At 46.2% G+C, this 13,285-nt stretch overlaps 1 protein-coding gene across 1 annotated transcript; it reads left to right on the top strand.

Annotated features, from left to right (window-relative positions):
• The first annotated feature begins 5,941 nt into the window (after positions 1 to 5,941).
• On the top strand, positions 5,942 to 10,421 carry LOC102691197 (ETS domain-containing transcription factor ERF-like). Its single transcript, XM_069188250.1, has 4 exons — positions 5,942 to 6,339; positions 7,310 to 7,481; positions 9,016 to 9,142; positions 10,213 to 10,421. The coding sequence occupies exons 1-4, from the start codon at positions 5,990 to 5,992 to the stop codon at positions 10,419 to 10,421; spliced, it is 858 nt and encodes a 285-aa protein (XP_069044351.1). The 5' UTR covers positions 5,942 to 5,989.
• Positions 10,422 to 13,285: the final 2,864 nt, after the last annotated feature.

Here is a 13,285-nt window from a genome sequence, read left to right as displayed (position 1 = left end):
AACCGCGGTTTCGCCTGCAGGTGATCTCAAATCAAGAAGTGGGGTGGAAGTAAAAAACGTTATCAAAGCGATCGCTCGCAAAGAGCAACAAGCCGGGGCTCTTTCGCGAGGACAGGAAAGCATAAACCAAACACGAACGTGTCACTCTTCCCCCCCTGGTTTGGCGTGTCCACCGAGTAAAGTGATTACACCACGCCAAAATCCCCTCGGATCTTAAGACAAACTTATTCCCGCACGTCTTAACTGTGTCTTAAGACGGGGGGAGACCCGCGTCCTCGTCTCTCTATCCAGCCAGAGGCTGATAAAAAAAAAGCAGCGTATCAGCAATCCTTTTAAAGAGATTTGGGACGAGGTGGGGGTTTGAGGAGGGTGGGGGGGTGCGAGGGGTTTAGAGTTGAGGCATATAAGGCCCCGGGATGGGAAATGTCCAACACTTCCGAAAGACATTCCGCGCGTGGGCGTGCGTGTTTTCTCCGCGCCCACGGTCACACGCGAAACCGGAGTCTTCGCGGTTCCGGGGCTGGAATCAAGCCCGCAGTCATCGTCAGTCAGTCTCCGCGCTGGGAGAGAACAGGCGAGCCGGCCCGTCGGCAGAAGGAGTGAGTGAGCTTCTACTTCTGTCTTAGCAGTAGTGCCATCTCTGTGATAATGTTATCGTTAAACTACAGTAGGTAGAAAAGTTGTTGTTAGTAATAGCATCATTAATAGTCATTTCCAGTATTAATAGCAGTAACATTATTATTATTATTATTATTATTATTATTATTATTATTATTATTATTATTATTATTATTATTATTATTATTATTATACGATATTATGAGACGGAAGACACTTCACGCAACAAAAACAAAAAGCACACACTCTTAACAAGAGTGTGCAAGAAAACGATAATTAACTGGAAACAGCAAAGACCCATAACAATGGTTTTAAAACTTATAGATTTAAAATATAATTTTAAAAAAGTGTAGACGGTGTACTTATTATTATTGATGTTCTACAGTTCTACAGTACATCGAAATGTGTCTTTTTACGCCATCAGATTTTAAGCCTTGAACAGGTCCGGCTGCGGCGCTTGTACTGTGCGTTTGCTGGGTTAGGCGCGGTGGAGGGGTTTCACGATTAAAAGCCTCACGGTCTTCCAACAACCCGAGTGAACGGCCGCCCTTCCAGCAAACAGGACGAAACAAAACAAAACAAAAAACAACACAACGCGTCTCACAAAGGCAAAAGAAAATGATCCCAAAATGGGCATTTTCAAGGACACCAGGAAGTGTGACGTTTTCTTATGAGGCGCGCAGGCCAACTGCCCTACAACTCGGGTTCTACAGTCGAACCCCGTTTTTTTTTGTGTGTGTGTCGGTATCACAGGTTTAAAAACAAACTGCTCAAGACCCAGAGTTTTCGCGCGTTAATTACCGGAATGCAGCCCACGGAAGCAGACTTCGGTTTTACCGTGTGCAGTTTCAAGGGAACACACGTTGGTCCGTCCGAGAAATTATGAGTTTACATTATTACTGACGATCAATAGTGTCTATTATTATTATTATTATTATTATTATTATTATTATTATTATTATTATTATTATTATTATTATTATTAATTTAGGGTTTGTTAGCGCGTAGCCTAATGAAGTTGGAGTTGGAGCTGGAATGGAAGAAACAGAGATTAATTCGACACTTAAAAGCACGAAGAAGTAAGAAAATGCCGCTATGTCACCGCACCCACATGCCGAAACCTTGTTTATTTCTTCGATCTTGTTATTTTTTTCAACTTAAGTTAATGTTCTGCGAAGTACCTTAGATCAGAGGAACCCGGGTTTTACAGTCTGTCTAAACCGCCACAGCTCCTCCGGCTCGACAGAAGAAACCTTGGTGTTTTTTTTATTTGTGTTTTTTTTTTTCAGCTTAAATTTAAATTCTGAGAATTTAACTTCTTCGATCAAGGAAACCAGGGTTTTACAGTCTCTCTGACTCTCCAGGTCCTTCTGAACAGGAAAAGTCGTCTTGTCCCAGTAGCAGACATCACAAGCTACTGAGTTTCTGGTGCTGAACGGACAGCGCCTAGTGAATACGGCGGTCCTGCCTTGAAGCATCGTCATTATTGTTTCTCCATAAAATACTGGGTGGTTTTACGGTTTGCAGAAAAACATTGAGGCCTGAAATCTTGATCCCTCGAAACACAAGCGTGACTCTCTTCGCTGCTTCTGTGCAGCGACGCGCTGACTCTGCACGTTCTGCAGTACGACTGCTAAATTCTTTACTGTACAGTATAAAGAGTCGCTCTTCAAAGGACCACGTATGCTCTGTGAAAACTGCACGAAAAACAAGGTGGAGGACCCTAGTAGTTTGTAGGAAAAGTGCAAATTCATGTTTTGTTCCAACGGAATAGGTCTGTCGCACGCAGTCCAGTATTTTCTCCTTTCCTGTACATAAAAGACATGTATTTGTAACAATCACGCACAGGAAAACAAAAATGAAATGATCGTGGAAGACGACCTGTTTTGTTTGTTTTTTTTTAGAATAAGGTGGTTTTAAAATGTTAAATGTTTTTTAAACCATTTGAAAATGTTTTTTTTAAAACCACAAAGAAACATGAGGATTCCTTTTGAAACGAAATCTCACTGTAACGCCCCGTTCACAAGTTCAACGATATTTCTTTTTTTAACAGCGCTTCTCGTTTCTCGACCCAAGTGTCGAGATTCACGATCTTGAGATGGAAGATACTTTGGAATAATAAGTAATTAACGAACTTATACATATTTAATTTATATATGTATCATTTTTACACCTTTATACATTTTTATATACTGTATAACATTTGAAGAAAATGGTAATCAATTGATTGGTAACAGCTTTTTTTAAAAAAAACGTAAAATATAATGAAAGGCATGTGAATTTAATAATAATAATAATAATAATAATAATAATAATAATAATGTGATTGATTTAAAAACAATTAACTAATTTTATTATTAATAATATTACTAATGTTGTCTTCAGACTTATATTTATTTACTACTTATTGCTATTAGTAGTAATCGTAGAAGTACTCCTGTGCAAAGTGTTTGAAGGAATGTTTTAACACATTTCCGCAGGACATTTAGCTATGTTGCCGGCGTTGTTGTTTTTTTTTTATCTTGCCCTAGAAACATCAGATTTCATTTTGGTTTATCCTCTGTCAATCACCTAACGAAGTCCGTCCTCCCCCCCACTGACGTCCTAATCAGCGGCATCGCAAAAAAACAACGAAACGAAACCGTGCCCGGGAGGTCGGGAGTCCAGCCCGTCCAGCCGGAGATGCACTGCGGCTGCGCGGGCGAGTCCGGGCCCGTCGCCAGCCCGTACTGGATGAGAGGTACAGCGGCCGACCGACTGAGCTCCACCGGCGCCTGTCGCTCATTAATTCTCGACTCGCCACGCCGCTTGCAGCAGCTCGGCGATGCCGCGTTAATTCCGTAGTTTCCTTTCACCCTGTCAAAGGAGAGCCGCCGGGTTGATACACAGGGTGACTTTTACTGCGCAAAAATTCCTAAGCGGCTTCTAGAGACAGATTTCATTCACATTAAATACTGCAGCTCTCTCAGAATTGACGTGTCGTCTGTAAAAATGTATTTATCATAAATAATTTTATTTATATAATAGACGGGTTCCATCTTACCTTTTTTAGAAAAAAAATAACTGGAGGGGTAGGGTAGAGCGGGGCGGTGGCTCTGTGGCTCAGGATCTGCGCCTCTGGCTGGAAGGTTGCCGGTTCAAATCCCGCAGCCGACAGAGGAATCCTACTCCGTTGGGCCCCTGAACAAGGCCCTTCACCCCAGCTGCTCCAGGGGTGCTGTATAAACGGCTGACCCTGCGCTCTGACCCCCAGCTTCTCTCTCCCTGTCTGTGTGTCTCATGGAGAGCGAGCTGGGGAATGCGAAAAGACAAATTCCTAATACAAGAAAGTGCATAGGGCTAATAAATTGATGTTATGTTAAACTGTACATTTTTGCGGGCGATGTGTCAGTAACTATTTACACGGGTTTAAAACTTACGTCTCTGGAATTAGCAACAGATTTCGTTTTGCTCTGTAATTGTAAAGGATTGTGGTGTCACTTGGACTGTTGATACTCCAGCATCGTTAGTAAACGCTCGGGGTTGTCATTCTCTGTACCCCCGATGACTCCAACACAGCTTTTTGAGGGCCCGTTGTCTTCTGGTAGACGGAGATTTTTTTTAATTAATTGACGGGGACGTCAATTGTAAAAACGTCTCAATCATTTTCTTAATCAGTCACGTATAAGACGTTTTTAGTAACGCTTTTTATATAGATTACACAACTCATGCACGTCAATCAAGATGCGGTTACCTGAGTAGTCACCTGTAAGTGGACTGCAATGCAAACCACTGTATATGTAAAATAAAAAAGTTAAAGTCTTTTAAATACACCTTAAAGTGTCATGCTTATCATCCAATAAATAAAACGGTTTAAGAAAATAGTACGAGACTTAAAAATAAACGGTATTTAAAAGGCTCAATGTGAGTGTCAGTCCAGAAAATAGCTCTGTAGTTAGAATGAATCTATCGAATATAGGTTTCTATATTCTCCACAACTAACGCTAAGCACTTTATCCGCAGATTCGTGTTAAAACCGATGAACATTTAATTACTATCCGTAATTTGCACAACGTACAAAGGTGAATGTACAAAGTATAAACACTGCACATTAATTCATGTGCGTAATTGTTATTGTTTAGTTCCATCCCCGGGTGGAGAGCAGACCCAGAGCGCATCTCCTCTCCCATTCACCGTTTATTGGACATTCGTTTTTAATCCACGCGGTTTTATTTATTTTATTTATTTCAGAGGCGTTTTTCAGCCCCACGCCCGCCGTGCAAATCGAGAACTGCCCGAATACGGGGTTCCTGGAAGGTCTTTTCCAACTACTTCCACAGGACTGTGAATTCATTAAAAAATCACCTCGGAGTCTGTTTAGAAGTGTTACAATCGCGAAGCTTAGTTAGAACAACTCCATAACGGAGAAAATAATTAAATAGAACAACTCCATAACAGAGAAAACAAATAAATAGAACAACTCCATAACGGAGAAAATAATTACTGTAAATAGAACAACTCCATCACGGAGAAAACAAATAAATAGAACAACTCCATAACGTACTGTAGTAAATGGGAGGAAAAAAAATCTCTGAAGACTCTAGGTCCTCCAGCAAATGAGACCCCTGGTTTAGATAAGATAAGATCCGAGGTGTAAATCGAGAGCTAGCTATTAATTAAAAAAATGATTGAGTTTTGTGGAGACTTTCTCTTGAGAGAATTGGAGACCATAACTGAGAACTCAATTACACGATTAACCTAATTATGTTCTAAATTAGATCGTTTATACTCCCGAACAGAAAACAACTACGATCCGCTCCGGACCCCAAAAATATCACCCCTACTTTTACGTACGTTTTCCACCAAAACATGAAAACAAAAAACAACAACAATAACTAACATCCATGCTGTAGTTTGCGTTTTTAGCAATAAGAAACACTGCTTACCTAGCTAGACACTCAAGTACAGTATTGTACAGTGAGCACTTCATTTCACATTCACAATTTTCATTTTTTTAATACCTTTGGGGTCCACGATAAAGATGAAACCACCAATCTTCTTAAAAAGCTGTTAGCGCACACAGCCGAGAGCGAGTCACGCACTTGGCTCTGGTGTCTCTCCGTGCTACAGTACTCACCCAGACCAGTTGAATTTGACGCGAGTCGTATTAGGGCCTTCCTCTTCCTCTCCCCCCCTTTAATTTCGTCGGAGGTCTCGCCATTCCTCCCCGCGTCGCTCCTTCGTAGTCTCGAAGTTGGCTTTCCTTACCCGAGACGTGGGTGACGATTCCCGGGCTGCGTTGTGGCACGTTTCCGCACGATCCCATTGGTGAAAAGAGGCACGGGTGAACTTCCCATCTTCTACAGCTGAGGACAGTTACCCGTGAGTGACGATGAGCGACTGTATAGCTGGCCTGGGAGCCGGTCGGGAAGCGCGAACCAGTAGGAGACGGACGCGGCCGGGACCGTGGGAGGAGCTGAGACCCCGGCCCCTCCTCCTCTCCGCAGGGCTGGTGTACCCGGAGTGGGCCTACAAGCCCGACTGGACCCCCGGCTCCCGGCAGATCCAGCTGTGGCACTTCATCCTGGAGCTGCTGGCCCGCGACGACCTGGGCGCCGTGATCGGCTGGCAGGGCGAGTGGGGGGAGTTCGTCATCCGGGACCCCGAGGAGGTGGCGCGGCTGTGGGGCGCGCGGAAGGGCAAGCCGCACATGAACTACGACAAGCTGAGCCGGGCGCTGCGGTGAGGCGGCTGCCCACTGGGGGGCGCTCCCGTCCTTCCAGCCACTAACTTGTTTATCCAGTACAGGGTTGCATGATTCACTGTGACTGTTTTCACAAATCCACCCACCCATCCATTCATCCATTCATCCATCGATTCATTCATTCATTCATTCATCCATCCACCCATCCATTCATCCATCCATCCATCCATCCATCGATTTATTCATCCATTCATCCATCCATTTACCATCCATCCATTGATTTATTCATCCATCCATCCATCCACCCATCCATTCATCCATCCATTGATTTATTCATTCATCCATCCATCCATCCATCCACCCATCCATCGATTTATTCATTCATCCATTCATCCATCCATTTACCATCCATCCATTGATTTATTCATCCATCCACCCATCCATCCATCCATCCATCCACCCATCCATTCATCCATCATCCATTGATTTATTATTCATTCATCCATCCATCCATCCACCCACCCATCCATTCATCCATCCATTTACCATCCATCCATCCATCCACCCATCCATTCATCCATCCATCTATTTATTCATCCATCCATCCATCTACCCACCATCTATTCATTCAATCCATTGATTTATTCATTCATCATTCACCCACCCATTCATCCATTCATCCATCCACCCATTCAACCATTTACACATTCATCCATCCATTCCTCTATCTTTTCATTCATCCATCCACCCATCCACCCATCCATTCATCCATTCATCCAATCCATCCATCCTGGGAAGGTTTTGAGAGCACTCCCAGCAGTCTACAAACTATTCTTGCCACAATATTTCTGTTCTCTGTTGCAACTTTGTGTTGTACTGTTGCTAGACCTTTATTTTGAGATTTGGGAACACGCTCTGAATTTTTCTAAAGGGGTGTGTGGGTGGAATAGCTTGGATCTTCGTCCAAAGCCAAAGGACGGGAGTTTTATTTCCTTCTTTCTCTTCTAGGTACTATTACAACAAACGCATCCTTCACAAAACCAAAGGCAAGCGTTTCACGTACAAGTTCAACTTCACCAAGCTGATCCTGGTCAACTATCCGGGCTGGGACCTCAGCGCTCTGTCCAGAAGCTCGAGTGGGAGCAGCGCCTACCAGGTTCAGTCCAGCCTGCGAAACCAAGTGAGTTTTTCATGTCTCAGCGCCCACTCGCTGCCTGAAACTGGGGGCTCCCCAGCTCCCCAGAACTGCAGGCCCACCATACATATTGCCTGAGGCACTCCCACTGACACATAGATGCACATTTAACTCTGCGTTTCACATGGGGCGACAGAGAAAACAGCTTTGACTGGGGAACCTCCTGGGTGGTTTCTAAGAATCCATCCGGGGGTCCCCCCAGATCTCCAGATCAAGAACCATTGGCCGAGAGCAGGGGTTCCCAAACCTTTGTGTCAGCCGAACCCCTTCAACCTAAATAATTTGCCTCGAGTACCCCCTTGGGATTTTAACTAAATCAGACTTTTCAAGAAATGTAGATAAATGCTACAGCAACCCTCTTAACATGCTTCTGTTCACTTTGTAAAATATTAATACTGTATTACTACTGTTGTTTTTCTTATTCTCATTATTACATTATTACATGGTCCTATCCTTTATTGGAGCACTGTAGACTCAGCCAGTTATTTATTAATAGGACTATTTAACCTGACACTGACGTTTCCATCACAATCTCAAAAATCCCTGATGGAGAACCCCTGGCCTAGAGCACTGCAGTAATGGAGAGCACTCTCTGCTTAGATATGTCAAAGTCCTTGTGAAGAATGAGCAATGGTCCTATCCTTTATTGGAGCACTGTAGACTCAGCCAAACACCTGGTCCTTCACACACAGGAAAGCCCAATGTGCACTCTGACTTCTGATACAGGGAGTCATACAAAGCTCCAGCAGTTCAGTTATGCTTCCTTGATGACAGAGCCATAGACACATAGTCACTACAAACAACATAAGAATGCAGTGGTTGCACGCTCAGGCCAGGAGCTCTTAAGTTGGGAAAGCTGCCCTGCTTGTGACCCGTCCTGTCACGCCCTGTACTCCTAGAGGGTGCCCTACTTCTGTCCTGTTCCTAGTTCCCTGTGATTATTCATGTCTTTCTGGTGTGTCTTGTTGTGTAGCCTATTTACTCCCTGGGTCTGCTCCGCTCCTGGCTCAGAATTGAGGGTACGGATGTCCTGAGACCCGCCTAGCACCAGGTCGCTCCTGTACGTGGCCTGAGGGCATAGGTTTCTATTCCGACATTGTCTGACCCCCTTGAGCCTGGGCTAATCTCTGTGTTGTCCCCTTTTTACCGCTAATCATAGGGTCTTTATTGCTCTCCTGGCCATTCCACGGCATGCCCTTTCCCGACATCCATAACACCTACAGAACCGCTACACCCACCCTTTGTGACTGTACCTCCAGCCCCTAGCTGTTGTCAGAACACAGCCCTGATGTCATCTTTTGCGGTCCCCAGCGTGGATTCTAAAAGGGGGTACTCCTTTATGAGCAGGAGAGTTTCAGGGTAACTGGTGTCACCACCGATGTCTCAGACTCGGGCTGTAGTTTTCATGTCTCTCCTTCTCACTGCAATTCACCCTGCGGCCAGGGGGAGGTGCTGCCTGCCAACATACTCTGAGAAACCATCAGCCCTTATTCTCATCATCATCATATCAATCTGTCAGTTCCTGCAGAACCTGCTGTTCACCCAGAGAGCCCTGGTGAACCAGATCAGCTCTCGGAGAGCAGGGTGTCCTGGTGACGTCACCTGTGGAGTGGAGGGGATATCAAAGACACCAGGGCTGGACAGAGGTAGGACACCTATAGGGTTTAGTGGGGGGAAGGGGTGAAGAGGGATATCAGAGCCTTATTTATCAAACTCAGGGAAGCCTGCAAAATTACAGCTCATGCCATGGACTGGACCAAACTTCCAGTCCTCATAAAGATACGTCACTAGCTTGGGTCTGGAGAACCGATCTGCAGTACAAAGATTAAAAGCAATCAATGGTTTGGCACTGACGACTACAATCAATTTAAATAATCCGCTTTTCACTGTGGCTCTGTATCTTACACACCTGGCTCGAGTCCAGCTGCATACCTGTGGGCTGGAAAGATGATCGGTCCAGACCACGGGTGATCCCGACAGGTGCAATAAGAAATGAACACCCTTGAGGGAAGACAGGCTGCCCCCCCATTGCATGCTTTTCATCGTGTTGTTTTTAGTTACAAGCGTCAGTAAGTGTTTCTAATAATTATCCAGGAGAACATCAGAGAGCAAGCGTGGCACAGCAGCACAGCGGTTTGCGTTATTGTCTTGTAGCGCTGGGGCCCTGGGTTCAATTCCAGACCCGGGGTGCTGTCTGTGTGGAGTTTGTGCTTTCTGTGTTCGTGTGGGTTTTGCTCTGGATGCTTTGGATCCTCCCACAGGCCAAAGATATGCTGGTGTAACCCACTTAACCAATTGGATTCTGGGAAAATTGGCCTTGGTGTGAGTGTGCATATCTGCCCTGTGATCTTGTCTTGCGCCCGTTGCTGGCCAGGAAAGGCTCTGGCTCTCCTGTGAGCCCAAGTTGGAAGATGGATGGAATTCACTTGAATACTACTGGAAAAAACAAAATAAAAACGATAAAAAGCACAAATAAATGGGTGTCTGTATGTCGTAACTAAGTGGTTAAGATCTGCAATACTAACTGTCTAATCCTACCTATAAAATACTGAATTATCCCATTCATCTTCAATTGCAGCTCTGCATTTGGCTCGCCACCCGTTTTTTCTGCACCCCTGCTGTCTCCCAACGCCCCTCCCCTTCCCACATTCCCCTCTCCCGGGTGGGCGTGTCTCCTATATCTCGGCCCCGCCCCCTCCGGGACTGAACCTATCAGACGTCCCCCACCTGCCCCCCCTCAACCCCAGCCTGCACTTCTGCCCGCCCTTTCCGGGCGCGCCGATCCCCTGGCCAGCCAGCAGGAGCAGGATGGAGCAGGAGGAAGAGGAGAGGGCCGGCGGGGTCCCGGTGAAGAAGGAGAGCCGGAAGGGGAGTGACCAGACCAGGATGGGGCAGTGGAAGACCGGCTTCCCTGTTGCAGTTTGATTTACAGACAATATTCCTTCTGTCTTTAACACGCGATTGATTTGAACGCTTGTCCCTGCCAAATTCAAATCCCTCCTCCATCCGAGACTGTGGAAGTGCTCCACTTATCCTTCTCTCATTTCACCATTCAAATTGGTAGAAATCAGACTCCCACCTGGAGTCGTTACTCCTGACCTGTCCTGAGCACGTTTTAGACAGACGCCTGCTGTGGTACAGTGTACATGTCACGATCGTAAACCCCTCCTCTTAAGGACGCTCCAGCCCTTCCTTGTTTTCCACTCATCTCCTGCACCTGCTCCCTGTTCCAGCCCCCTTTAAAAGCCAGGCGCTCACTCTGTTCCGGGCTCTGCATTGGGTTCCGTACCAGGCGAGTCCAGGACCTGGAAGCGCCTGGTCCCGTTAAGGTTTTAGTTCCTGTTCCTGTTCCCGTTCCCGTTCCCATGCCGGTCCTGACCCGGTTCTTGTTTTATCTCGTCGGGCTTTGGACTTTTGCCCTGACTTGGATTCCCCTTTTGGACTCAGCTCTGGATTGTTTGCCTCGGCCACACCTCCCCCGAACACAAGCGCACCATGGAAACGCCCCCCGTTTTCATTCCCGATTCCCGCATGCTTTTTTTCCCCTGTGTTTTTTCTCACTCATCCCCGGATTGTGTCGTCTGCATAGGGTCCAGAAAGAACGCTTTTGTTACATTACGAGACCTCACGAGTAACTGAAAGGCCGGGATAATGTTATCAGGAATAGACACTGGACCATAAAAGGAATGGTCACTCATAAACCCCTCTACATGGACTATTAAACCCTCTGGATCACTCCTGGAATTCAGGACACGGTGGAGGAAATCAGTTCCCCCACCAGCACTCGGTGACTTAAAGACCAGAGCAGAACAGCAAGGAGAAAAATTACTAGCTGAGGAACAACGTGTTTTATACTTTGTTCTCTGCGGTTTTTACAGTGAGTCTGTTATGAGGTGACATCGCTCACGTACCATAGGTAACCTGACTTTGGCAGATCCCTTGTTAAAAGAAACAATATGTGCTGTGACCATTTACATGACCGTCGCGGTTCCGCGTGGGCTTCTGCCCTCCGCCACCCGTTTCGTCCCACCACACCTGGGGTGCGAACCTGGGTCTCCGGCGTAATGCAACAGGGCACCAGCCACGTGAGCTAAAGGAGACCTCCCCCAGCCCAGGCGGCTGAGGTCCCTGCGCTGCGCGAGGGAAGGCGATGACGTCACAGTGCCCGAACGCGCTCCGCTACAGTATGAAGCTCAAAATACCCCTTGTGTGCGTTTGCTTCCGGTGTTCTTGAAAAACAGCTTCTTTTTTGGTCACAAATAAACTCATCTCCAACCTTCTGCGGACTGCACTTTGACTCCCTGCATCCCGACAAATAAAAAAGCAGACATCCTCAGCTCCCATTTCCAGAAGAGAGACCCAGATCTGGACAAGGAAGAAGACAGCTCATTGAGGAAAAAAAAGCAAAGGCTTATTGGAAATTAAGATGCCTCACTTGTGGCCGAATCAAACCCATTTATCTTTAAGAAAAGAAACAATAGTCTGTAGACACAGTTATAGCAGGGCTGCTCAACCCCTGGCCCTCCAGTTGACTCCATTGCAGGACTTAGATCCTCAGCAGCTACAGTGTGTCGATCCTGCTAAAACAGGGTTTTTGATGAACGTTTGGGGAGGATGACAGCAACTAAGCACCCATCTATCTGCCTCCTGCCTCCACCTGCGCAGCCCCCTCTCGGTCTTCTCCCCGCCCTGCTGACTTCCTCTCTCCTCAGCCCAGGTGTCGAACCCCCCAGCCAAGCAGAATGAGCCAACGCGTCTTGCGTCCAACCCCCTGACCGCTATTCCGAAACAGATGCTCTTGCTGGATGTCGGGGGAGGGATCTGGACTTTGTGAGCTGCTGGAAGCATCTGCAGTACCACGTAGATGCTCAAAACTGAGATCCCCCCAAACAACTTCAATACAAAGTTATTAGTTGTTAAGTAGCAGGATCACTATAGCATCAGGAAAGCTGGTAGCATTATAGCACTGCAGTGAATGAGATTGGAGGGGTCAAAGGTTGAATGTTCTGGATCTACTCCGTGTGTCTCCATTCTAATTCTGTATGTTATTTCACTACAATTAAAATATATATAACTTTGTGCCATTTTCATTTCATCATGTTGTGGTTCACGCTTTTATTTGCAGAGTTTCTGGTTCGCATTTGTGTTTCTCTGTTCTTTGTTTGCTTCTTTGTTGAAACAAAAATCTGGATTCAATCAAAGCTCCGATCGAGTCACCCTCTGCAGATCTGTTTTGAATCAATGAAAGCAGAAGTGGTCGGAGTAAGTGATCAGTAAATCATGAAGTGATCAGAACCTCAGATCTCCAGGTGTCAGTGTGAACAGAGGAGGAGTTCAGGCTGTGGAGATCAGTAGGTGATCAGTAGATCAATAGGTGTTCAGAACCTCAGATCTCCAGGTGTCAGTGTGAACAGAGGAGGAGTTCAGACAGTGGAGATCAGTAGGAAATCAGTAGATCAGGAGGTGATCAGAACCTCAGACCTCCAGGTGTCAGTGTGAACAGAAGTGTGTAGGAGGTAATCAGTACACTGTAGACCTCCAGGTGTCAGTGCGAAAAGGGGAGTGGAGGAGGTGATCAGTAGACTGTAGATCTCCAGGTGTCAGTGCGAGCAGAGGAGGAGTTCAGACAGTGGAGATCAGTAGGCTGATCAGCAGGTGATCAGTCGATCAGGAGGTGTTCAGAACCTCAGATCTCCAGGTGTCAGTGTGAACAGGAGTGTGGAGGAGGTGATCAGTAGACTGTAGATCTCCAAGTGTCAGTGCGAAAAGGGGAGTGGAGGAGTTGATCA

This window comes from Lepisosteus oculatus, chromosome 4 (genome assembly GCF_040954835.1).
Source record: "Lepisosteus oculatus isolate fLepOcu1 chromosome 4, fLepOcu1.hap2, whole genome shotgun sequence".
Lineage (NCBI taxonomy): Eukaryota > Metazoa > Chordata > Actinopteri > Semionotiformes > Lepisosteidae > Lepisosteus > Lepisosteus oculatus.
This window is presented reverse-complemented; position numbering and strand designations above follow the sequence as displayed.

What these genes read in the sequence shown, in the direction of transcription:
- LOC102691197 (XM_069188250.1), top strand. Translation starts at nt 5,990, where the DNA reads ATGAGCGACTGTATAGCTGGCCTGGGAGCCGGTCGGGAAGCGCGAACC. An exon ending in AAGCTGAGCCGGGCGCTGCG is followed by an intron (nt 6,340 to 7,309) that starts GTGAGGCGGCTG and finishes TTTCTCTTCTAG; the next exon opens with GTACTATTACAACAAACGCA. An exon ending in AGTCCAGCCTGCGAAACCAA is followed by an intron (nt 7,482 to 9,015) that starts GTGAGTTTTTCA and finishes TCAATCTGTCAG; the next exon opens with TTCCTGCAGAACCTGCTGTT.